This window comes from Triturus cristatus, chromosome 3_2 (assembly GCF_964204655.1).
Source record: "Triturus cristatus chromosome 3_2, aTriCri1.1, whole genome shotgun sequence".
Classification (NCBI taxonomy): domain Eukaryota; kingdom Metazoa; phylum Chordata; class Amphibia; order Caudata; family Salamandridae; genus Triturus; species Triturus cristatus.
Genome location: NC_140584.1, coordinates 306,098,444 through 306,125,942, shown reverse-complemented (window position 1 = coordinate 306,125,942; position 27,499 = coordinate 306,098,444). Strand labels below are relative to the sequence as shown.

The window sequence follows — 27,499 nt, the reverse complement described above, 5'->3', positions numbered from 1 at the left end:
AATTTTTCTACACCATCAGCTGTTCAGCCATAGGAGCTTTTCAGTCCCTTAATGCCGGAAGGATTACCAACCCAACACATAGGTTTATTGTGGGAATAGGCAAAATGCATGGTGATCCACAGGGTAAAATGATTGCTATCTGACCTTAAACATTTTGTAATCCAATATATGCCTGTAGGGCTCAGCTAACGCCAATGTGTAGTCTAGGACTGCCTATGATTGTTCTCAGATATAGGTGTATTGAGGAGTGGCATCTTACTGAAAGTGCTTCTTTGAAGGACGCAGATTCAAGGTGAGATTAGCATTCAAGGCTTGTTCCCACAGTTTGTACTGGTCCTGAGTTGGTTGATTTCTTTCCGTAATGTCCCAGAAGATGTTTTCTGCTAATTGCCAGTCCTCGTTTGAATTGCTTCAGGATAAATCTGTGTTAAAGTTGGAATAGAACGGAATGCATTTATAGAGCACAATATTTTGAATGAATTTAGCTTTTATTCGATATGCAAGATATCTTGTAAGCACAATAAAACTACAATCATTACAATATACAAAAAACAATGCTACAAGAAGCCAGTAAGAAATTCATAAAAAGATAAAAGGACATAAAAAGCCCGTTATTAAATTAGCTAAAAAAGAATTAAACAGCTACTGACAATCTCTTACAGCGAATAAGCCAAAAAGACTTTAGAAATTTTGCTGTTCCACAAACTATAGGGGGGGAAGTGTCCATAGTTAGGATACGCAAGGCTACTAGGTGGCTACGTGTGCCCATATTACGACAGAGGGGTTTCAACCAGGAACTCCTAGGCCTTGCATAATCCGGGCATTTAAATAAGACATGCGCAATGGACTCAACCCTACTCGGGCAACATGCACAGTTGGGAGAAAAACGGGCCGCTGATGACCAACTCGATACCACTGCACCCAGGGGGAGGGATCCAACTCTAAATTTAAAATATAGGGCTCGGTCAAAGGGGAGAGTGATCAAGTCCAGGTAAGGTTCAAAAGCCACAATGTCTTTAATTTGCAAAAAGGCGACAGTGGACTTGCAGTGGTTAGAGTTGGTAATTAGACGCTCCACAGTCCATTTCCAGAAAAGCGCCTTAACAACTTCTTTTGGAGGGGCTGAACGTGATGACCAACAGCCTCCTAATCCGATCATCTCCAGAAGCTTTTTAGGTTCTCTTAACCACTTTATCTTCGCCCAGCCCCCCAGACTCATTATTTCCCCCAGGGCATCAGCATAGGATTTTAGTTCTTCACCCCTCCAGATTCGTGTCCATAGCAGGAGCGGGCGAAGCTGGGCCTGGTCTTTAATGTTTTTACAGCCCGTGTCCAACCGCACTGGTACAGATGGTGTGCTCAGTGGAACGGAGATAAAGGATTTCAGAAGCTTGCTCTCCGCTGTCTCTAGGGCGTCCAATCGGCAGTGGCCCCACAGTTCTGCCCCATACAAGGCTGATGACACTACTTTGGCCTTGTAGATATCAATTACTGGGGTAAGTGATCTCCTAGGAGAGGCCCTGAACTCCCTCATGAGGGCACCTCCTACTCTCCTATGATTGAGAACCATTTTATCAATATGATTAGCCCAAGACAACCTATCCGTAATTCGAATACCGAGGTAATCGAATTCGGCTACTTTCTCTAAGGGGATCGAGTTAAGTGTGGGTGGACGGCCCAATTTCTTAGGAGGATTTAGGACTAGATATTTAGTTTTGTCCACATTTATTATTAGTCCTTTTGCAGCACAGAACTCCTGAAAACGCGTTAGTAATTTCTGGAGGCCTTGAGGGGTCTTCGAGATCAGGAGCGTATCATCCGCAAAAAGCAGGGTGGGGATACGAACTCCTCCGAGACAGGGGGCGTCGGCTGGTTCTTGTTGTAGATGTTTAACCACCCCGTTCACATATAGTGAAAATAGGGTGGGTGCCAAGACACAGCCCTGTCTTACGCCCCTGGACACTGGAATCTTCTCAGTGAGTTCTCCGTTTTTACCCCAGCGGACCTGAGCAAAGGTATGGGCATGTAGGCTAATGAGAAGGGACAAGATGTAAGGGGGTAGTCCCAACTCATAAAGTACCCTCCAAAGATCTTCCCGGGGGACTAGGTCAAAGGCAGTCTTCAGGTCTATAAAGGCCAAATAAAGACTACCCTTGCCCAGTTCCACCACCTTCCACCCCAGTAGTGCCAGCCTAAACACCTGTTCTATTGTCCCCATACCAGCCCGTAAACCTGCCTGAAAGTCTGATAGGATTTTTTTCTCCTCCACCCAATCGAGAATCCTTCCAAGGATAGCTTTACCAGCTATCTTTTGGGTGGAGTCAATCAGACTTATAGGGCGGTAGTTCCCCGGTGTTTCCCTGCACCCTTTTTTATAGATCGGGACCACCACCGCCCCTTTCCAGGATTCTGGCACTGCCCCTCCCATCATGATATCATTTAGAAGAGCTGCTATGACCCGTGCCCAATCCGCTGGATATGCCCTCATAAGGTCCCCCGGAAGGCCGTCGGGGCCCGCTGCCTTGCGAGGGGCTACCCACCCTATAACCCCCTCAATCTCTAAGGGAGTGAAGAGATCATAGGCGTGAGGTTCGGTTACTCGTGTGAAGTCCATCCCCACGTTGCGTTCCCCATCTAGGGGGAGGTATAGGGTCCCAAAATGTTTTACCCAGCTTTGAGGCGGGATGTTGCAGGGTCTCACAAATGCATCGGGGTTTTTCCGCGTGCTTATGAGATGCCAAAAGGCCCTAGAGTCCCTAATTTTACTAGCCTGGAGCAGGTCTTCCCAGTATTTATCTTCCCACTCCCTCTTGGCAAGTTTAATGGACTTATTGTAGGCCTTCCTTGCTTCCTGTATCACACTACGGGACTTAACTTTGAGCGCCTCAACTAACTTAGCCTTATGAGCCCTGCATGTTTGGGTATACCAACCATCGACTGGATTTTTAAAGTCTTTGTTACCCGACTTGTTATGGTATAATGTAAAGACGTTAGTTAAGGCTTCTACCAGGGAGACGAAAAGCCCACTCACACTACCCGCCCCTTCCAAGGCGGTTCCAAGAGTTGTTACCGCGTGGTTTAAGTGAAATTGAATTTCCCCTACCTTAGCCTCTGATAAAACCAGTTTGGCCCATTTTATTCGTCTACCACAAGGGGAGACTTCAGACTCATCCAGGGGTGCGGCTACCCGGTTAATGTTATCCTTACTTGAGGGGCGCCACCACTGGACCATACTTAAAGAGAGCAAGTTGTGGTCACTTTCAGTCGAGGGGACCACCTGCATGTCCCTTACATAAGGCCATAGGTATACGTCTATTAGAAAATAATCTAACCTAGAGGTATGTCCTGGCCTATTGTACGTGTGGACACCCAGCCTATCCGAGGATGTCCTCCCATTTGCTGCCCTTAAGTTGAATTCAAGGCTCAGGGAGTATAACAGGAGCGCCACTTCTGACCACCTTCTAATCGGTGGGATTTCCAGTACCGGAATCCCCAACCTGGTATCCTCCTCGTCTTGGTCGAGGGAGACGTCCGAGCCCAAGGGCTCGAACGTACAATTCATATCACCGGCAACCAATGTACGAGACTTATATGGGGTATTATTTAGCAAGGTCTCGAGGAGAGATATTACAGGGGACTTTCTCCCACCCACGGTTCCCCGGGCATAAACATTATAAACATTTAGGACAGTTCTTCCCCTTTGATCTATTAGGGTAATGTTTTGTATGTCAGGGGAGCCTGTGGGAAACTCCAAGACTCTGCAGTCTAGAGAAGCCGCGACCCAGATGAAAAGGCCACCCGCTGGTCGCCCTCTCCCTGTTTCCGAAACCTGCGCAGGGGAGGAATAGGAAGAAAAGCCCACCCTATGGACCGGTACACAGCTCCATGTCTCTTGGAAAAGGCACAGGGAGTGCTCATCAACCGAAGCAGTAAAATCCGGTAGTGCCAATTTTCTTGCAATCCCTGCGACATTCCAGCTGTAAACCTTAAAGACTAGGTCCGTCACAGCTGAAGAGTCCCTGGGCGCCAGAATGCCCCTGTCTATGGACCTCCTCGGAGAAATATGAGGGGAACAGGGATCATGTGGGGTGGATATAAAGTCGCCTATCCCACTTGTAAGATTTATTTTGGTAGGAAATACTTCAGCTGGGTCTGCTCTACTCCCAGTTTCCAGTCAGTATGGCCCTGGCGCCCACAATTGGTTCTCCCTTTTATCCCCTGAGACCCCAGCCCAGTTCTGACCAAAAACAGGGGGACTTAAACTTCCACCAGTTGATCCAACAATTTGCCTAGGGTAAAAATAAGAAAGATCTACCACTTTAACCCCCGGAGCCCCCATACTTTTAATAGGAGTACAGATCGATGGTACTACTCTTGGGTCTTGGAAGTTTATGATTATACAATCCCCTTCCTGCGTTTTTTTCCCCTGCCCTACCCAATCCACTCTGCGGACACTTAAGATAATACCATCCACACCCAGCGGGATTGGTTTGTTTGCCTTCAGCCAGTGGATACACTTGTTCTTGAGTGATTGATGGTTTTCCAACTGGCCTTCCTTTAGAGGGGGCACATTAACCATGACTGCAACAAAAGGTTGACAGTCTGGTGGGAGGTTTACTGGGGGGATCCGTCGAGCTGACTTACTGGGGGCCGGTGAGAGGGTAGATGTGGCGGTAGGTTGGGATGCAGACCTAGGGGCTTTCTCTAGCGCTAGCCCATTAAAATTGCTATGTGCCCCTGGTTTTTTGGAGACTTCCATTTTACCACTAACAGTCTGTGGCTGCTTTTGTTGAAGAGGCTTAGGGTTATTTTTGTCAGGCTCTATGTGAGTTGTTGAACCCTTATGTTTTGGCCCTGTTTTGGGACGGGGGGGAGATATGAGAGCTGGAATTAATGGACTATTGGGAACAACCTTGTTAAGACATGTTGGGTGCTTAGGGTCTCTCTGAGGCAAAGGCTCGTTCCCCTTTGCACCCAAGTCCTTGTTTTCAGTCACTCTAATTATTTGTTTAAATGTTGTTTTAAGTGAGTGAAACCCGTCAAGGGTTGATTGCTCAAGTTTGTCTATCCTTTCCCCTAGACCCTTGACTTGTGTTAGTAACGGTTTCAAGAGGCTGTATACCTTCTCAAAAATATTTTCAACCGTTGCTAAGTCAGGGAGCTTTGAAAACTTGACAGTGTTTGCGTCTGGGTCTAGCCCCTTGGAAGAGATCAGAACATCACCATCTATGTCAATTTCATTCGATATGGGCTTACCCCTTGTGGGTTTCGTACCAGATCCAGAAGGCTTTCTTAATCTTTGATAAAGAGCGGCCTGTCTCACTAGGCAACCCTTTTTACGTTTCCGTAGCTTTTTGCTTAGGGGCCTATTCTCCTGTCTAGTGATTGGAGTTTGGGAGTTCGGGGAAGACCTAACTAGCTCCCCTTCTGATAAAGATAAGGGCGCAGTGAGCGGTATTGAGGCCTCCAGCTCACTGATAGCTTCGCTTGGGAGATTAGTTGATAATGATGTGGACAGCTTACCAAGGCCATCGTCTTCCGCTGTAACTATAGGGATAAGAGCAGCCAAATTTTCCAGCCTACCTATATTATGCTCTATACCAGCCAACTGGGGGGGGTCTGTATAAACACCAGGCACACTAGATGGAGAAGCGGGTTGAACCTGGGGACTGGCCGGTATAAACGATTGGGCGTCGACCCCCAAGGATGAGCGTCTTGAGGGGAGGTAAACCTCAGATAAACGCCGCTCAGACATAGCAATCTCCTTTTCAATCACCGCCGCCACCCTGGTGATGAAGCGGTCCATAGTTCCTATGATAGGGCTCGCCACATTTGGCCCCTTTTCGCCTTCGTTCCTTAACAGCTTCCCGGAACGAGTAGACATCCTTTTCCGGTAACAGAGCGGGGACACACACCGAGCGTATGAACTCACAGATGCTGGAGAGAAAAGGGACGTGGCCCAGCCCGGCCCCCTTCGGCCACAGACGGTCCCGCCCTTGTCCCGGGCTTCTCCCTGCGTCCGCCCGCGCGCTTCCCGCGACGCGGGGGAAGCAGCGATGTTTTATGCGCCTCCGGGCGCTTGGATGTCGTCAGGGAGCGCCGGGGCACCTGGGAGTTGCAGTTTTTCCCGCTCCGGTCAGCGCGACGAAGCGGCAGCCCACAGCCAGCGAGGGAGCACCACCAGAGCACCAACAACGCCAGCGGCGCTACAGAGAGGGCAAGGACGGCACCCCCGCCGAGGAGCAGGACAGCCCGGTAAGGTTTTGAATTTCGCGCTTTTCCCACCTCATCAAGGAAGCAGCGATGTTTTATGCGCCTCCGGGCGCTTGGATGTCGTCAGGGAGCGCCGGGGCACCTGGGAGTTGCAGTTTTTCCCGCTCCGGTCAGCGCGACGAATCGGCAGCCCACAGCCAGCGAGGGAGCACCACCAGAGCACCAACAACGCCAGCGGCGCTACAGGGAGGGCAAGGACGGCACCCCCGCCGAAGAGCAGGAGCAGGACAGCCCGGTAAGGTTTTGAATTTCGCGCTTTATTCATCCAAAGGGCATCTCAACACATAATAAACTCTAAAACATGACTTCGCTGTGCCATAAAGAAAGATTGAGCAAAATAGGATTTTTTTCAATGATATCCTGAAAGAGAGTCGAGAGTAGATAGGTTTTATTCACAATTTTAGGGTGTTCCCCAGTTGGGGGCCCAGCAAGGGAAGAGAGTGGTTTCCTTTCTTAACTTTTTTATGCGTGTGATATCACTGAGATTTGGAGCCAAAATTTGTTTTTGGAGAGTAAAGCTTGAAGTAAAACATAAACAGAGATTTTTCCAGCCCGTAAAAACCTCCCTGGAGAAAGCATAGAGCTTTAAATTTGATTATTTGTTTTACTGTTAACCAGTGCAGGCCAACACAAGGTTGTGTAATCCTGTCCAATATCTTTTGGCTGAAGGCTCCTCTTGCTGCCATATTTTTAATTAGTTAAATTTGTCTCCGTGATTAATTGGGCAAGCCATGAAAAAGATTGCCATAATCTATCCTGGCCAGAACGCAGGCAAAATTACCTTAGGATGTAACTGGGGGCTCAGCAATAGGAGAATCTTTTAACTGTTTCTAATTGAAAAAACAAGCGACTTTGATCTGATGTTGCTGGGAACACGGGGGCGGTGGCTCAGTGAAGAAACAAAGTGATTTAACTTTGGTTGATGGCTCAGGAACATTACAGAAATAAGTGGACTAAAGTTCATCATGCCACGTCTCAGGGTGGTTGCCAGGTATTATAATTTTTATTATGTTATTGGCATTGAGCTGTAAAGAATGGTTGCCATCCAACCCTGAACAGCTGATAGATATAAAGGCAGATTGGTCCAGGACTGAGCGGCGATAGCCAAGCCACACGATAAGCTGGGTGCCATCAGCATTAGAAATTGCCAAGCACCAAAATGATCTGATGAAGGAAAACAGCAGGTGTGTATGTATGTTAAATAACATAGGACAAAATGAAGAGCCATGGGCGACTTGAACTGGGAATGGATGTGGAGGCAGCATCACTGACTGTGATTGCTCTTTAAGAAAAGAGTTGATTGCAGCCATACTCCTTAAGCAGACTGAGAAGAATCTGATGGTCCACATATCAAAAGCTGCGGACAGGTCGAGCAAAAGGGGCACAGTAGAATCCCCTTGATCCACATAGAATCTCAGTTCATCAAGTGCCCGATCCATGTCTGTGTCTGTGCCGCTTCCTGGTCGGAACCCCAACTGCCAGGCATCAAGTTAGTCTGTTTCTTATAAAAACCCTGATAGTGATTGGTCTTTAATTCTCTACCTTGGCTCAGTACTTTTTAACAGTAGTTTAACCACACATTTCTTCGAAACCCTAGCTGTAAGATTCATGTTTGTCAGTACAGGGGTGTACAGTAGAGCAACAACAGAGGGTCCCTGGAAACTAAGACAATTTAGAAGGGGGACTAGCCAGGGAAAACGACATATTAAACAACGTGAACAGTGACCCCCCAATAAGTTTATACATAGCAAGGTATACCTCCAGCCAGATATATATACACATCCTACAGAACATGTACTTGTGAGTCCTTCATCAGGGCGCAGGATTCAACATAATTTTTGAGTAGTAAAAAGAAATAGCAAAGGGGAACATAAACTTCTACAAATTAGATATTACAGACTATCCCCCACTTGCAATCAATCATAGGGAAATATAGATGCCCTATGTAGAGCAAAGCCTCTCCACCACCTCTTCTGGAGTCTCTGTTAACGTGAAAGAATCTGTAGTCTTCTGGAATTACCATAGCTAAGTATAGAGTTAAACATTAATTCATCTTGAGTTCAAGCCTGTCCCTGCAACAGATCATAAACATGCACCTTATGAGCTGAAAGAGAGCGCACATTTAATAATCCTTCTCCTGTAGTTTAAAGATAGTTTAAAGATAGAATTCTTTTATAAATACATTTTGAGGATTCTTATTAGATTGCCAACTTCCAGATTTTATTATATAGCTTCAAGAGGGCACGTTATCCTTCCTCCCCGCACAGTCCCCTCTGTGCGAGGGCAACTCGCTGGGAAGACTAGCTCTCAGAGGTGGATGCATAAAGTGACACAAGTATTTACTTGGCTATCCAAACCAACAGTCAATATAGAATCTGTAGAGTTTTGAGGACTAGTCAAATCTGTTGATTGCATACTGTCTGTCACAAGTTATTACCTAAGACAGAGATCTGTGTCTCTGCTCATGACTGAGGTAAGAAAGAGGAAAAAGAGGAGTAACGTGACTTCCTTGATCCACAAAAAGGAGTAGCGTTATCACTCTGTGAAAGTAAAATATGTTAATAACAACAGTGTGCTTGGTTTTAACGTCCTGGCTCATTTGATATTTGCAACCACAATTTCTTGTATGGTATCTGGTAAAAGAGGAAAGAAGACTGCTGCTACTTCCAATATTTTATCCTGCACATAACAAGTCCTACCCTTGGCGAGAAGGTGACAATCTTGCTGATATGGATCAGAATCCTGCATGGGCTTAGTGCGAACAGGCATAGACTGATTTACTTTTGGCGTGCCAGTGGTGCTCCGGCTTCACGATTGCGCACATCACTACTTTTATAGTGTTCCAAGTGACTGCACATGGTGAGAGGCACGCGGAGAGACTAGAGCGAAAACTCTTAAAGGGCACTTGCTGTGTCCTCACCGCACAACCACCAGAAGGTTAGGGTGCCATAAAGTGATCAAAAGCTCAAGACTTAGAACATACAAGGCAAAAACACTTCCCAGGAATGGGCCAAAAATCTATATCACACAATGCCAAGGTATCAGCTGAAATAAGTTCTATGACCGTGGTTGCTAGTTTAAGCTTATTTGAGATGTAGATTGATTGACCCCAGATGCATGACCCTTAGTTTTAATGTTTAGCGCAGGGGTGAAAAATACTTACAGTAAGTGGCCATTTATTGTCTCTCTGTAATAGACCAGAATAACTATTGCCAGAAATGAACCTGCTTCCACTATATACCTAAGCATGTATAGGACGTCAAGCATGGCAGATCACTCCTGAGTGACATGATGTAATTTCTTGTGATGGTGTCACAATCTCAGTGATCATGTGACGTCCGTTATGATGTAGTCGTCGTCTTGCTCATTAGTCATTCTGAAACGTGAAAAATCTACTTCTTTGTTGGTCATGATATGTTGGAAAGTATGCGTGACATGAATGATCGACTCTTCAATAGAATTACCCAAGTTTGAGAGATGAGTTTCTCATGTGGCTGTCTATAACTTAAAAAGCCTTACCTGCAAGTGAGCATGCTAAAATGTCTGATTAAATAAAATCATTAATTTAATTATAAAAATGTACTCTTGAAACACCTACAATTATCGTAAATTGTCAAATGCTTAGAAAGTCATTAAATAAGTCAAACTTTATATTACTTTTCTGAAAGTTTTAGAAAATGAGGGCATCATAAAAGCAAGCCCTATTTTTATCATGTTTGATTTTGAATCAAGCACTATTTGTTGGGATACGCTTCAAGTAACAAACCCCGCATCTTAGGTAATTTTTTACAGCTCTTGATCCTACCAGTAGCATAGGCTTGTCTCGTATCGTATATTAAGCCATGTATGAGTAAGTACACATGGCCGATATCGTGAAACTGGGAATGGCTTATTAAATCAGTTATGGTTCCTTTGATTGCTCCATCTTTTATTTGGATAACTGTGGTAATTCCAAATCTAATAGATGCCGCCAAGAGCTGGCCTCCCGGGATGCATGCACTTGTACAGCTCTGCAACCACAGGGGTGATAACGACCTCACGCTTTGAATGCAGGACCTGCTTGCTGGACATAGACTATGTTTTGAACGTAGAGAGCACAGAGTGTCCTGGGTGGGATCAAAATGTTTCAAGTCGGGCAATCCGTTGGCAGTGCTTTTTGCAATACATGTTAGTTACATTAAATTAGTAACGCCTTAAGTGAAAACAAATTTAAATAGCAGAAAAGTCATGGCAAAAGTAGAGAGAACACAAATGGAGGGATTACCTATTTTTTTTTACTACATTGGCCATCTCGCAGGGAACGTAATTTCTTGAAATGTCCGACTGTACGTTAATGATTTCTTTGAAGAATTAGAGGGTTCCTAGCAGTGACAACGTGTCAAACACTAAGTCCATGAATTTACAGTCATGTATTTCTGTAGCCAACCCCATCTACTTTACTATTTGGAAATACAATTGTCATCAGTCTCATCTTGTTATTCATTGTACCAGTGACATTGAATATCCAAATTATCTAGAATTCTACGCTGGTAGTCAATGTAAAAAACGAAAAGCCTGTCAAAAGATGATATTGACACTGTAATGATCTGAAGGTTATCATGAGGACAGCTTTTCAGTTGGTATCCCATACACACCCAAAGGGGTATAGAAAAAGGAAAAGTGCAATGGACAAGAAGAACAACAACATAGCTTGTGTGGTGGTGACAATGTTGAACAACATATGTTCTAGGAAAGCTGATCCAGCTCCACCATTGTTTAATTCCATAGGGGTTTTATGTTTATGTACCCACGGAGAGCTGTTGTATGACTGTAGTTGGAATGTTACTCTGCATTTTAGTGTCCATATACTGGTGCCCCTTACTAACCACAAATACAATTACAACTATTTGAGTAATCAACACGCAGACTTTATTCATCATGTTGATGTTATAACTTAATATGAATTTTGATTTTTATGTGTGCTAGAGTACAGGTGAACCCACTTTTAGTTATTAAACAAAACTTGTGCAACATTCACATACTTTGCTAATCTATAGACATTTTCTAAACCACAAAAACATAATACATTAAGATTACATTAATATGATCAAATAAATGTGAATTAAAAAAATAGGTTGTTTAAAGATCCTATTTTGTGTCCCAATTGAATCAGTCTGCCAGTCCTAGAAGTTTTGTGTACACCTGGAAACTCTTTTGTTCAAGGTCCATCTTGTTTCAATCGCTGACTTGCTGGTGTATTCTGTTACTCCCCTTATGTTCATTTTTATTTACTGTTTGCCGTGTCCACTTTTTCTTTCCGTTTAACCTACTGCTATGTTAACAGTTATTTGTAATTTTGTCATAATAACTCCACCAGGTTAATTCTGCAGAGCTCTGGTTCCCTTAGTAGTTTCAGGCCATAAAGATCTTTAAATAAATATAAGTTCCTTCGGTTAGCGATGGGTGGACAAGCCCACCAAGCTGTCCTGCAACAGGCCACTCTACCACCTCTGGGCACAAAACAGTCTTTCTGCCCTCAGGGGAAGCATGTTGGTGGGTACAATTCACCACAACACGGAGCTCAGGGTGGACAGAATGTCCATAAGATGCACAGGAAATGATACAAAAAAATAGTGTGCTGGGTGGCCGTCCTATTCTGGCTTTCTGCTGACCTCTCACCCCTGGGCCCAAGACAGTCTTTCTGCCTTTTTGGGGTGGCACATTAATGGGACCCATTCTGCCTACTCCAGATGGGTAGGAAAGCCACTAGACACCAGAAAAGGAATTTAAAAAGGATTCAAAAAGACTGTCTGGTGCCCGTGGTGTGGATTGAAGCCCAGTGCCAGGACAGGTAATCTCACACCCATTCTTTTTCTTACTTTTTTCACTGGTGAGTTTTTCTTTCATCCACTTCTTGGAAAGGGTAGATTGTAGAATTTATCCTGTATCGTCCCACTCGAGGGGTAAGTGGACAAAAGCCCACCAAACACCAGGGGGGAAATAAAATGGTGTAGGAGCCTGGGCAGCTGCCCCTTTCCCAGTCCCCCAGGCCACAGTCTTTCTCCCAATCCTTCAGAGAGTCAGATTGGGGCATTAAGCAAATATTTGCCTAGCCCAGGAGGGCAGAAAGTCAATGAGACCACCAGAGGAAAAATGTGAGAAAAGGATGGAGTGGAGTGACAACCTGTCTTCGCAGCGGCCACCAGACAGTCTTCCTGCTGCCCACAGGGAAGGCTGAATGGGGTGATTAACCCTTTTTTGCTGCCCATATTTTAAATCTGCGCCCAAAGAAATCCCAGTTTTCTTTCACCTGCAGTAGGAGACAACTGCAGTATTCGAGCTGTAGATAGGTTGGCACCTGTGGCGATCTACGGGGCAGGGATTTGGGGCAGCGCACGAGTCTCTTCAATTCAAAAAACAGAGAACTCCTTCCTGAAATTTTTGCTGGCAGCCCCGCGATCCACTTCAACTTTCAACATTCACAGTGAACTGGGCCTCCCATTTATCACAGACGTAATACGAATGCAGCCAATTCTCTTATGGCATCGCATCTGGTCCACACCGGAACTAAAATTTACACAGTCACTTATTTTAGATTGTATGAAATTGGAATACGGATCACGCATTACTTGGCTCACCTATGTCAAAAACTTTCTTACTGACTTAGGACTCGAACACTTTTTTACCAATCCCCTAAATACTAAACAAATCTCAAGAAAGAAAATACGTGACATATGCTCAACCCACCTAACAGACCTACGTCTGGCACTTGAATCAAACAAAACTACTGTGCAACCGTTTCTTCACATCCAGACAACAGATCAAATAGAGCCTTATTTGAACTCCGTCTTAACCAACTACGAGAAGTTCTTATTGACCAGATTGCGCTTGAACATATTCCACCGCTTAATTACATTCCCTGTGACAAATGATTGGTCAGCCCAATTGGCTCTATGCCCTTGTGACGACTCCTCTGTTCAGTCGACCCTGCACATAATTATGTTTTGTAGATTTTATACCGAGGCAAGAAAGCTATACCTGATTCCTGTTTTGAAGCATCTGGGCTTAACCCAATGTAGACCAGCCTTCATGACTCTTCAAATGTTAGAAACAGAAATGTTGGCAACTAACATGGCGAAGTTCCTAAAATTTTGCGTGCGACACAGAGCAAATCTCTAAATGAAATTTCATCCAGACGGCCCCTCGAGTCACTTAATTATACCCTACGATGAACTGGGATTAGCCCCCCTTGCACCCTGAACCTGCAACAGGGGGGTTCTGTTTTTCGAGCACCGTCTGTACATTTTCACATTTTTAATGTTTTAAAAATTTGTAAGGAATTGTGATCAATTATTTTATATGTATATTTGTATGTGCTTTTATGGTATGCAATTTCCTTACCGAATAAAGCTTTTCATTCATTCATTCAGTGATGAAAATCAAAACACTAAGATCAATATCAGGTACAGCTCAGTTGATGGCTTTGGGTATCACAGGTTTGTGGAAAATTGACAAACACTATATATCTATGCAACCGCACGTGTCCGATGGACATAACAGGATATTACTTTTGTAGATCTGCAGTTATTACAAACAATTACAGATGAAAATATTGCCATCCATTTCTGTTTTGTCCTACATATTTCTGAAAACTGGGAAGAGGTTCAGCAAATCTTTTGTATAAGTGATTGTTATAGAAGAAAACACTTTTTAGTAAAGCCCTTTGTTACCATTGTTTGCAAAAAATGACACATTTTCACTGTTTTCTAGATTCCCTCTGAGTAAACCACAGACCCAGGGTATCTTTGCAATACCCAAATGTGGGGAAAAAGAGATTCAAATTTGGCCTGCATATATTTTGGGAAAAAAAGTTATGAAGGCATAAGTTTGAACAGTAATTATTTAAAAAAAAATAGGCTTAACATTGTGTGTAGGAAAAGGGGGAGTCGTTTCAGCGAAAGGGTTAAAGCCTCCGAATCAGCAGCAAGAGTTTATGCTGAATCTGTGGGGGTAGTTAGTATTTATTTAGAAACCTGTTTGCCACTGTGTCCCGCTCTATATTGGTGAGATGCAACGTGTACAGTACAGGCATGGACACATTCAGCTTTTAGAACCTTTGGCCCAATAGTTATTCATGGTGGCATCTCTGCTGATAGACATTCCTAAGACTGCACAGTTTTCTGGAGCGTCCATTTTAGGCTCAACCACATGTTAACTTTAGTGGAGAGAAAGCTTTGGAAGCATATAATCTTCAACTCCAGTTCTGAATAAGATACAATATAGAGTAGTCAAGATAAAGGAACAGAAATCTGAGCATCTATTTAGGGCAGTGGGGCAAGCAGTATCCCACCCACTGTTATAAGACCAATGCATCAGTTGTAAAAATGTTGTGTTATGACCCACCTGGGATACTGTTAGTTATCATTACTTTGTGTTTTTGCAGAGGTTGAGATTAATCAAGCCTGAATACAAAGATGGTGTGCATTGTTAAACTAACTGGTAAATATATGATGGTCTTCTAGTACTATACATCTATTCAATTTGTATGTAGGAGAAGCAAGATGAAGATTAGGCAAAAACAGAAGCTAACCTGCAGTGGAAAGAGCTTGGACGAGGGACTCAATTTGTGCATTCTTAGCATATTTCACAGTTTTGGCTACAGGCCAGATACCTGTTTGTCTGGATTGTGTAGTCCTTGCTGTGGTTAATTTTGTTGGTGAGTGTTGACTATTAGAAGAAATGGATGAGATAAAGCATTCTACCCACATTTAGTCCGGATGTACAATTATTCTTTTCTGCACTTTAACTTGCAAAATGTACATTCTTGATAGCGCTGAAGTTTTTAAATAGTTATGGTAATGTTTGGTAGGAGTAATCCCTCTTCTGAGGAAATCAATTGTTTAGCTTGCCTAGGTCTGATGTTGTGGTGAAACTGTCAATTTAGGATGGGTGGAAATGCGGGCTGGTGGCTGGGGTGATGACTTTGGGACCTGGGTTTGAATTCTCGCCTCCGCTCATGACAGAAAATCATGTATTTCTGAGCAAATCTTTTACTCACCCTTTGCCTAAAATGTAAAGATGTGAAATGTCTCTGTGTAAAAGTATGTAATATTGAATCACCTCTCAACACCCCTCTTCATGTACAATGGGCTTTTACGTTCATACAAAGAATGATGAGATCTAGGACAATTAACTGTCCAGTTGGATATGATAGTCTTATATAGTGGGTTTTGTCAGCATAGGTTGGCGTGAAATGATCTCTTCTTACGATAAAATAGTTGGCTTGGTCACTACTAATTGTTGATCTTGTGCTCATGATAATAGTGATCATTTACACATGTTGTTTGATTGCCCTCTTGTTAAAAAGTTCTGGTTACAAGTTTGGGATAAATTGAATGACATTTTATCCGTATGTTTCCCCTTTGATGTTATACACATCTTTTTAGGTGGTTCCTCCCCCCTTTGGACTTCTCAGCGGATGGTTGGGAAATTTGTTGATATTTGCTTAAGCATTTCAAATAATCACAGCTAATTGGAAAGATACATCTAAAATTTCATATATGGCATGGTGGAACCTGTTATGTCATCATCATCGTTTAGATTGAGCCCATGCTAACTCTCTTCCTTCAAAAGTTTAAAAAGATTTATTGTGGTCACCCCTTACTTCATTTCTATCTAGATGCATGACCCGATCCGTATCTAAAGTTTGTAATTACGTGCCTCCTTAAATTTAGAATGGTTTATTTGTTATCCATTCATAGTACCACATAGTTATTAGCTATTCGCTTGTTCAACCTTACAGTACATTATATTTTTTTTTTCTTCCTCTTCCCTCTTTTATCTTTGTCCTGTTTCTTTCTTCCCTTTTCTTTCTTTATTTCTCTTTCCTTTCTCTTTTATAAAATGATTAAAATGCACTTGTTTTAGCATTACAGTTATGCATTTCAATTCAAGTTTCTTATGTTCATAATCTATTGTTATAGGATATGTTTGTTTTGTTCTACTCTTTACGTTTATTATCTTCCTTCTATTATCAGAAAGTTATATTATTCACTTTGCATGTTCATAAATTAGCTTGGATTGTCTTTCAGATATCTACTTGTAATAGATGTAATTGCCACATGTTCCTTAATTTTCTTCAATAAAGCATTTTTTAAACTTAAAAAATAGTTGGCTTGGTGTATTTACCATCTAATAAGACTATTGTTTGAGGGTGGTGAGGTCCTGTTGGTGTTGATGCTTATGGTGGTGATCTAGCTTTGTGTAATAACTCTCTTGTACAAGCGTGACAAGCAAAAGGCTGTTGTAGTGTGATGATGTCTGTTTTGGTGGTGGAATGCTTGGGGAACCAAATATTACATCCTGTAATAGAGGTCTAAAAGAAAATAAATTATGTGTCTGTTTTTCTATGTCAGGGATCCTTCCACCGAAGAACAGTGTTTAGGGTCAGCATTCATCCACAATCTACACAACAATGAAAACGGTAGCAGTTTCTGACCTGCCTCTCTGTGTTTTATTTAGGATTCTGATGCAGTAGGCATTGTTTTGGCCACAACAGCTCTGATGCATGGAAGACTTTTAAAGATCCCCCTGCCTGAGTAGGATGGAGCTGATAAAGGATCCGTTCCTACGTGAGGTGCTTTGGTTTTCAGGTTGCTGCCGTGCTGTGACATTCCTGTTGCAGGTAAGGCACAGCTGAGGTATTTCACAGCTTAATAAAACATCTTGCGAGCAGCAGCAATGCATACATGTACTCGTTGTTCACAAATAGTTTGGTATTGTTGCCCTTTCTGTAAATCTGTTGATGAGAGATTATCATACCTTACTCATGTCAATGAATACGCAACTCTTCCATTGAGCCAGGGCTCCGTAATATTCTGAGGAGATCCACCATAGTGTTTGTTACTTTGTGTTCATGATCAAACTCATTTGGAGTTCTAACTCCATATTTGACAGCCTCTCTGACAATCTGTGGAAGGTTAGTGGCTCATTTCCTATTTTGAGATTCAAGAAGTCAAAGATTGTCTGATTTGTAGACAATGTCACACAATCATAGATTCAAAACCCCACTCATTAGAAATACAATGTATTGATAGTGGCTGAACACTACTCGGTTATCAACATAGACAGCAGATATTTAAAGCTAATTCATTATAGCTTTCTTGCAGAGTGGCACGATGTACACTGCAACTGCCTCCTGCCTGGGGAGGAATGGGAGCCCCAGATTTTGTGCATTATCACTTGGCTGCCCAGCTCCCTTGGGTAGCCCAATGACTGGCGGGCCACCATACGAAAGAAACCCAAATCCCTGGGTGAGTGTCTGGGGCCATCTTGCGCCACTTCTCCTCCCAAGGGGTCGGTCGGGGGCCCCTTTCCCCTGCTCCTGCGCATGGCCCAAGATTACCTGCATAGGGGTTTTCTGGAAGCCACCACTACGCAACCTTATACACCGCTGCTACCACTGCAGGGATTACCCTTGGAGGAGAAGGTATGGAAGGCTGCGGGTAATGTGACACTGGGATACCTCTGTACAGGGGGAGAACCCAAGTCCTTCCAGGAACTCCAGGAACAATACGCCTTGACTGAAGCCGAATTGCTGACTTACAGGGCAGAGGCTTGGAACCCCCTCAGCAGCCACTACGCCAAAAAGGTCACGGGATACATCTTGTAACATGACTCTATAGAGCCTTTGCGCTGGAGCCACTGAATGCACATTTGAGCTTACGCCAGGGTGGGGAGACTCTCTGAGGCAGCCGTTCCATGACTCAGACTGGCTAAAAGTACCAGAACACCCTAAAAAAATCCCCTTGAGCCCTCGGTTCAGATGTATACAGTTCTGCCTCCTCCGCAGGGCCTGCCTCACCCCCCACTGGCTCCATTCCATTTACCCTAAAACTCCAGATGAATTCCCCAGATGTAAAACTGAACCAGCACATATGGTACATATTGTCTGGCTCTGCAGACACATACCCTCTCCCCAAGACGAAGAGTGGCATGACATGCTTTTCAGACCTGGCGCTTCTCCTGGCAAAAGAGCTTTAGCGAACCAGTGGAAATAGGCTGCTTCCCTCTCTATCCCTCACTGGCATGCTGAGGTGTCCAAATGGGGGCAGGCGGAGAGCACTGCTCTCCGCAGATAGAAATTTCAGTGTCTTCGAAAATTCCTCATAGCAGATCAGTGGGACCTCATCCATCGTGATTTCTTGTTCCAAGCGGAAGACGATTCATGGTAGCTTTTTTTAAAAAGGTCTTGTGCTGAATCACTTACAGAAAACACTCCTAAGACAGTCTACACAGGGCAGGCAAACATGGGTGTTGCAGAAAGGCTGCTGGCTGAAGGGTGCAAGAAGATGTGTGAGTGAGAAATAAAGCATGACATCAGGACTTACAAAGGGCAGATGAAGAGGACAGTGTGCCAAGGAAACATAGACCATACGTATTTCAATTAGCTTAATTTCTAAACATTCAAGAATGTTGAAAATAAATACAGTGACTGCAGATTGAGGTCCTCTCCTCGTTATTATGTTTGGCATGGATCTTAAAAATATGAATATTATTTTCACTGTTCTTTCTGCATGTTTACCCTGCAGATTCTACCTCCCTTTTTTCTGCAGAAATTTAAAAATATTTCTACAGATCTTTACATATTTTTCAGTAGGCAAGGACTTCCTAAACTCATGGGTCACATTTTTGTGAGACAAATGTGTAAGGGTTGGGGACTCTTCCAGTTGTTTGTTCATATAGGATTTAACTCTAATATCACGCCACACAGTGCCACTCCACGCCACACAGTGCCACTCCACTCCACACAATGACACTCCACTCTACAAAATGCCACTCCACACAGGCCCCCACACCACTTTACACCTCGTAATGCTACTTCACTCCTCACAATTCCACCCAATGTCACGAAATTCCATTCCACCCCACTTCACACCACACAGTACCATGCCACACAATCCTTTTCTGCTCCACGCCACAGTTTTGTTCCACTCCACACAATTCCACTGCATTCCACACACTTCCAGTCCACGCCACACAATTCGATTCCACTCCACTCAACTCCACACACTTCCTCTCAATTCGACTCCACGCCACACAATTCCACTCCATGCAACACAATTCCACTCCACTCAGTGCCACTCTACGCCACATAATGCCTCTCAACTCCATGCCACTACACACCCCACAGTGCCACTACACTCAGTGACACTTTACTCAACTTGACTCCACTCAATACCACTCCACTTCAGTCAATGCCACTCCACTCCACTCAATGCCACTCCACTCCACTCAATTGTAATTGTATTTATATAGAGCTTTCTGCATGGCACTTCACTCCACTCAATACCACTCCACTCCACACAAAGCCACTCATACACAACACAATGTCACTCTACTACGCTCTACATAATGCCACTCCAATCAACACCGCACAGTGTTACTCCACTCCATACATCACAGTGACACTCCACACAATGCCACACAATACCGCTGCACTCCACGCAATGCCTCTTCACTTCACTCCACACAACTCCACTCCACTCCAACAAAGCCAATAGATCTCACATAGGCTACACCTACTAGCTTTGTCAATTGCTTGTTTTTACTATTGTGGGTAATACATTCAGAATTAGTGGTGGATCTCAAATTATTGAGACTACCCTTTCATTTGTAATTTTGCACAAAACCATATACCAGTATGGATTTAAGACTGAGCTACTGGTGAACCTAAGGATCATGTCTGCTGAGGGGGGACTGGCATTGTGTACAGAGTCTATCAGAGCCCAAATTTGGAAACCATTTTCCACTTGCACTGGGTGTCATAAAAGTCAAATAATACTTTATGTTGGGGAAGTCTTATTTTTAACACAATGGAAATTCGAGTAGCCTTACCAAGACAATCTGAAAACCAGTTTTGAATAATTTTATTTTTCCACTCTGATATTTGTTCTACTCTCTGAGTATGCTGATCTTTTAGTTTTCTACAAAAAGCCAGGTGATATGTGTAGATCCTAGATTGTGAAGATTCATACAAAGCTATCCAATAAATATAGATGGATCTGAATGATTCAGGTTAATGTATTGTCAAGATAGTTGAAAACATGTAAATATTTAAACAAAAATTCACTTCTTGAGATTTAAAATTCACTTAATCTCTTTAAAAGATTTTGAGAACTCTTGGTGATAAAACTGGTGTAATAGTTGTAGACTGGATTTTAACCATAGTGAGTTATACAAGTAAAGCATATGGGACATTCCTGGGGTGTTCCAGATTGGTGAATAGCTATGAAAAAACGGAATTTATTAAATTGATTCACATCATGTCAGATGTGGCATAACTCTGCAAGTCTCTTTTAAATTATACATATCTGAGGTGGTATTGAGGCTCTGAAAATCTAAAATGAAAACCTGGTTGGGGAGAGTAGCTAAAAGAAATCTTCATAAATGTAGGCATTCCTGAAAAATCACCCATGATTATTTGTTTGCGAATGATGCTCAATTGTAGGAATGACGTTCAGGGAGAGCCCAGCCTCCTTTCATTACTGGTACCTGCAAATAAATAAATGCTTTCCTTCTTTTTTTGATGTAACCAAATGAATAAAAACGGTAGCCCCGCGTCCCTTAAAGAAGGGCGGAAGAAGATAAAGAGGTAGGGAATTAAAAGATCTAATTGCTTAGGGAGTAAAATCATTTTTATTAGCTTGATGTGGCCGATCAATGTCAAAGTAAGGTTTTCCCATTGTTTAAGTAATTGTTCAGCCTCTTTTACAGCTGGTTCGTAGATTCTGGGATTTTTGTTTCTTGTAATTAAATGAAAGCCATATTGATAGGTAAGTGAGCTTGAGGTACAATAGATGGTAATGTGGTATCACTTGGACCAATTGGGAGTATTTGTGTCCTTTCCTTATTTAATTTGTAAGCTGCTATTGTGCCAAATGCTGTTGCCTGTAATTGCATAGTAGGATTGTTCAAGTGGCATCAGTGGTAGTGATCAGCACGTTTTCAGTATTTTCCATGACTTTTAAGCTCCCATAGACAAGTATTATTGAGAGCATATCTGTATCTTTTTTGCAAGTATGTTAGAATAGTTTCCATATATACAGAATATAGAAATGGTAATAGGTGTTGGCAAGTGCCCCTTGAGATGCTAAAGGTGGCTGTAGAATGTCCATTAATTATTACTATTGTCTGGGAAAGGCGTAAAGTGTTCTAACTCCGCTTATAACCGGCTCTATGAATCACAGCTGTCCCATCACAACCCACAAGAATGACCCTTCCTCCCGGTCCAAAGCCTTCTCATTATCTAGGGCAATCAATTATTTGGGCCCGATCTATCAAAGTGTCAGTAAAGTTAGTATGACATGGGGTTTCTCTCCCTGGGAAAAATCCACGTTGCCAATGTGAAATAAGGTCTATAACAACCTTTTGTAATTAATAATAGCTTATAGTATAGTGCAGTTCTTACTATCTGCAATTAGTGAAGTAGGCTGATATGAGCCTTGTACTGAGTCAAAACTCAATTTTTTCAAGAAAATGGTTTGCACTATGTGCGAAGATGGAAAAATTGGCGCACCTTCTATGAAGCTGAAATATGACTGGTATGATATTGTTCTAAATATAATATCAAATTTGTGGCGTGGCCAAAGAAGATAGTGGATTAAATGTAAAGCTAATCGCTCCAGACGCCCCACATTTTATCCTGCAAAATCACAGGAGAGCACTGTACCACGGTCACCCAAGTCTGCCTCCGTTGGCGTTCCTGCCGCGAGGGCTCCTGCTGAGACCATCCAGGGTGGGTTCAGGCCTAGAGGTAAACTGTCGATAAATTGCTGCAGCCACATCTAAAGGCTCCGAGGCCATGCTGATTGGGTTGCGCAGCCTGAGATTGGAGCTGCAGCGGGACTGCCTGACACGGGTGTGACCCGCAGGTCTCTAGCTAAGCTGGCTGTGACAACACATTGGCCACACGAAGCCCGCGCCTGCCCCTGAACTCCTAAGGAGCCATGAGTGCTCTGCAGCGGGACCTCCAACTGCTGGGATGCAGGGGACTGAGGAGTGATGTCTTGCTTCTCCTGCCTTGCTGGTTAGAAGATGTCGAGTGGGCCCCTGTAGCCTTAGCAGTTACAAACCTCCTTGACTATTGGCTGGTGCACTGTGGCAACCAGGCTGAGGAGTGGCAGTAACGGACTGCTGAACAGTGCCTGGTGGTTGCCACCTGACCTTGTTGTTGGAGATTGCAGGGAAGAGGAGTGCCCAACTGAGTGGGGGAGACCTTGGAAGCACCAAATATACTATGAGAGCACAGCCTCTCCTGGCATTGCCATGGGCAAGGAGAAGACGACTAAACCACAGCAGGGCAATACATGACGCGGCAGGCTGCCGCACATCAGCCGACTCAACAGGCAGAGTCTCAGAGGACACAGGAGCAAAAGGCTCCCCTAGAGGAGCCCTAAAAAGCAGAATTGATGGCAGCAATTCATGGCTCTTGAACAGCCCACGAGTGGAAGCTAGAGATTTTTTTTATCAATGCTTACCTTCTGTGCTCATATCTGCACCAGATGGGGGAAGAGGATCCACACTGTTGAGGGCCCAATGACAGAGCTCCAACTGAATGTCAAAAAGCGGACAGACCAAATGGCCAAGCTACCTGCTACAACCAGGATTCTTGAGGATAGTTCGGAAGATGTATAAAATCGCTCCCACCGCAACAACATTTGCTTCCTGGGATTCCCTGAGTTTGCAGATGGGGAGAGCACTGTATTCTTTTTGGAAGACCAGATCAGACGAGATCTCTCACCTAAGGGCCTGTTGCACATGTTTGCTGTTGAGAGGGCTCATAGGGCTCTTCCAGTGCGTTCTCCTCTGATGGCAGCCCCTAGGGCCATGATTATGCGGGTTTTAAACCATAAAGACCATGACTGTAACCTGAGAAGCCTGTAGGTTGGCAGCGCAGAGCACCTTTGAAAATCATGCAATAAACATATACCCCGACAAAATGTCCAGGCACAGAGAAAAACTTATGTGGATGGATAACAGAAACTCACAGCAATGGGCCTCCACTACATGGTGCTCTTTCCGGCCGCCTGAAAGTTAAGGCTCAATGTAAGAGTCACTTCTTTGACAAACCTGAGTATGTGTGGGGCTGCCATTGTACTAGATTCGTATAGTCCGGGTACAGATGCACCTCATGCCATTCTATAGTCCAGGGACCAGGTTTCCTTGTCCCTAAAGTTAATCAATCTCACTATGATCAGTCGCGGATTCGCTCCTTGCAGTGGAGGGGAGGATGGGATTCTGTGCGCCCTTTCCACAGAGAAGAATCTTGAAAACCTTGTAGGAAAGTCTTTTCCATCCATTTCTCTACAAAGAGTTTGATACCCGGCCCCTCTGACTTCTTCGACACACCTATGATTCTGACGTTGTGACAGTAGAATATGCCCTCCACGTCCTCCAGTGTACTCGCCAACAGGATCCCCTCCTCCTTGGTGACGTATTTCCAAGTAAGATCTTTCACCTGCAGCAGGGTGGTAGTCAAATGCTCCTCTGACTCCTTCACCCGGTCCGTAGGTTTCCTGTGGTCCTCTCTCTGCAGTCCCACCTCGCTCATGACTGATGCTATTTGGGTCTCCAGTGAAGTTTTGGTATCTTTTATGGTTTGCAGTATGGTTTCCGTATGCGCTGCCAAGGAGTCACTGCCGCTGATCACCTTTTTGGGCCCCTCTGTCCCAGGGTCACTGGCTCCCTTGTCTGGGGGGGTCCCTTTGGTATTGCGCTGATATACCATGGTCTAGGCAGGCACTCAATCCTAACTTTTGTGTTTCGAACACCAACCTGAGAGTTGGACGTGCAGCATCGCCAGACTCCACCTACCCCAGGTATGTCCGAGTTTCTTCATGGTCTCTCCACCTCGGCGTACCAGCACCTCCCCCTCCACGCACAGATCCAAAGCCCACCTCCATGTCAGAATGCAGCATGGCTCCAAAGTCTCTTCTCCCCCAACAGTCTGGCTCCCCACGCACACAGGCTCCCAGGGGTGCAGACAGGAACACAGTGATGACTTACCAGCGGCAGTGGTATCAAGGCAGTTCCAGAGCCCCTTATCCTCAGACTGGGGTTGACAGCAGAGGATGCATGGCCCCCGCCCGACATGGCTCGCTATAGTCTGTTTGAAGTATTGCCTCCTCTCCAGGAAAGCATGGCCGTTATTGCCAGCCTAGCCGGAAAGTGTGTATTGGATCGTGGCCCAGAGTCACGGCCCAATGGGCTCCTGCCGCCCGCCCCGTCTCCTGTCCCCAGTTACCCTGTAGCTGTTAGTGTGCATAAAGTATCTAACAAAGGGTAGCGAGGTGGGAGGAAAGATGGTCCAGGCAAAGCTGCCGCCCCCACTGGCTGCCTCACCGTTCCACTGCTCTGGACGGGCGCCTTCTCCCTTGTTTGCCTCCCGCAATCCTCTCTCATGGGGCTCTTCCGCTCCTGTCTTACACCCAAGCCGGTCCTAGGAGCCGCAACCCGTTACCCGAGCACAGGTGGGCTCCAATCTCCACCCCGCCTCACCGGCACAGCCTTTCCGGGTCTTAGTAGCTCTGTAGTCGCTGGAGTGCCGCTCGACACACACAGCTGTCCTCTCCTTCAGACAGGGTGGGGGGTTGGCGGGGGAAGCCTCTCACCAGTAATCGCTCAACTGCTGCACTCCCAACTCGGTCGCTCCCTGCTTCAGGCCTCAGTGGGCTGCGATCCTTCACCCCACGGACGCGGCTCGTTGGTGCGTGCCATTTGGCTTCTTGGATGCAGTGAGAAGGGTGGCTACATATCCCCTGCGGCATGCCGTTAATACATGAGGCTGGACCACTTAACTCTGTCCTTCAGGTGCACAAGGGCCTTGTCCCCCTGTGGCTTGGTCCAGAGCGTCTTTAATCAGGATATTTAGGCTCCGGGTTATCCGCTGGCCTCAAGAGCTCAGAAGATAACGTTCTACAGCATCGACGGTCAAGCCCCGCCCCGCCAAAGGTAGATACTTGATTGTTGTCAACACTTATGTGCCGGATGTTGACGTGGGTCTTTTTTCACCTATACGGTGAGGCTTATCGCCCCGTACTTGAGAATGCAAGTTATTTGGGGGCGGGGGGGATGAAGGGGCATTTAATTGTATTCAAAATTAGCGCATGGACAAGTTTCCCTGAGGGAGGGCTTCAAACCCGATATGGAGACCTCATTGAAGGGGGGTCATGACAGACCTACAGTTACTGGACCTGTGCCGACCTCATTACCCGGTAGCCAAAACCTACTCCTACTATTCACCGGTGCGTGTTGTATACAGCCTGTTCGATGACACACCGGGGAGAAGGGAGGATATTGCATTGTACAAAACATCAGCATCTTTAAAACGTTTCTTATCTGATCATTCACCACTGCTCCTTACTCTGCAGCTAGGGTGGGCCATACCCAAAATCCCGGTGTGAAGACTAAACACTTACGTGTTGGCAGACAAAGCATTTGTCAGCCACATTAGAGAGTACACAACACTGTTCTTCTGAGAGAATCATGGCTCCACGGACAGCAGGGCAGTGAAATGAGAGGCATATAAAGCTGCCATGAGAGGGGAGTCCAGGTTGTTGGTGTTGAGCAGCAACTGGATTGAGAATTAATGGAGTTGGAACAGTTGCAGATGCAGCTGAACAATCAAACAAATGCCAGGCCAGACGGGCCTCAACAACTTGTTGGGGTTACTAGACAAGTAGAGGACTATGGTCCAGACTGGACGAATACACACGCACACATTATAGACAGATATGGTTTCGGAAGGGGGATAAATCTGGCACATTGCTGGCATGGCACCTTAAAAAGGAAAAGCCCCATGCACAAATATTGTCCTAACCAGGGGAGGGGAGGGTGGACACTATGGATAGGTACCAAATAAATTAAGCATATACTGCATATCTACGAGAGGAGTTTGATCAGCTTCATGTGATGTCAGAGACTACCTTGCAGCGGTTCCTTCAAGAGACAGAGTTACCCCAACTTGCAGCCAACCAGCGGCAAAGTTTGGATAGTCCACTGGAGGTAGAAGAATGTAAGGAGGTGCTGTCGGAGATTATGCGCGGTAGGACATTGGGATCAGACAGTCTCCCCATTGAGCTGTTTCACACCCTTCTTTCCATATTGTTGGAAAGCCTACAGGGTGTTTTTATGAAAGCTAGGGAGAAAGGTTTCCCTACCGCAGCCATTAGAGAGGCTGTGATGGTACTGATACTGTTAAGGTAACAAGTCGCTCTTTCTCTTTAAGAGCGACTTGTTATTCACGCGCTGGCACTTTGGTTTCTCGAGCGTCTTCTCCGCGCTCTGTGTATCTTTAATATGTCCCGTTCATTCCATGGTTGTCGTTGTGGCTGCCTGTAACTGTTCATTCAGGCAGTTGCTTCGGGAGCTGTTGGGTGACCGGTTGTGGGCTTCCTTCTTCTGTACTACGCTACTTCAAATAAACACCTAATCTTTCAAGTGCAACTTTCAAGAGAATTTCTTCAACTTTACACTTGGCGACAAGGATCCATTTAAGCAAGCCCACCAATCGGAGACAAGATTCAACAGCTTTTCACCAAAAACTCACCGTGTATCCACGACGCTGCAGCAATCTTCCGCCTCGACCTCACGAAGGATTATATTTCACACGACGATTTGGCACCTCCCCTCTGACGTCGTGACGCTTCTCGCGTATACGGCTAGAGGGATTGCTTCAGCATTTCCTCTGTTTTGGGCTGAAATGCACTCCATATACAAAACGGAAGAGTAGGTTGCCTAGCAACACTACCATCAAACGCTGTTCCTCCGTTTTCGAGACGTTTTACACAGGAATTTCGTCCTGCTTTCAACGCGAAGACAATTTCTAAGGCGGTAAGATTTGCCCATCCATCGGTGATGGGCACACCATTTATTTAATCATTTTTAAGGGAAGTTTTGCACAATTGCTAGCCTGCATGAGTTAAAAACATAGATACTTGGAGCTAACAGCACTTATTTCTGCCTGTACTTTCAGTGACAGGCACACTTTAAATATATCCATTTGGGAGATTGGCATTATTATTCACTATGGCATCAAATAGTCACCTGCTGAACATTTCTGACTTTTTACCTTCACCAGGCAAACCGATTGTTCCCTGGAAACATTGGCTGAATCTATTTCAAAACTATCTGGTTGCCAATGACGCAAATGAATTTGATCCAAAAAGAAAGTTTGCGCTCCTGTATG

At 44.7% G+C, this 27,499-nt stretch overlaps 1 protein-coding gene across 2 annotated transcripts in view; it reads left to right on the top strand.

Moving 5' to 3' along the window:
- The window catches only part of PIGV (phosphatidylinositol glycan anchor biosynthesis class V), an 86,942-nt gene that overhangs the window by 9,094 nt on the left and 50,349 nt on the right, over window positions 1-27,499 (top strand). For both annotated transcript variants that reach the window (XM_085647727.1, XM_085647726.1), the window contains exon 2: window positions 16,774-16,936. In XM_085647727.1, coding sequence (XP_085503853.1) covers window positions 16,856-16,936 — 81 coding nt within the window. In that variant the 5' untranslated portion in view covers window positions 16,774-16,855. The remainder of the gene's footprint in view (window positions 1-16,773; window positions 16,937-27,499) is intronic.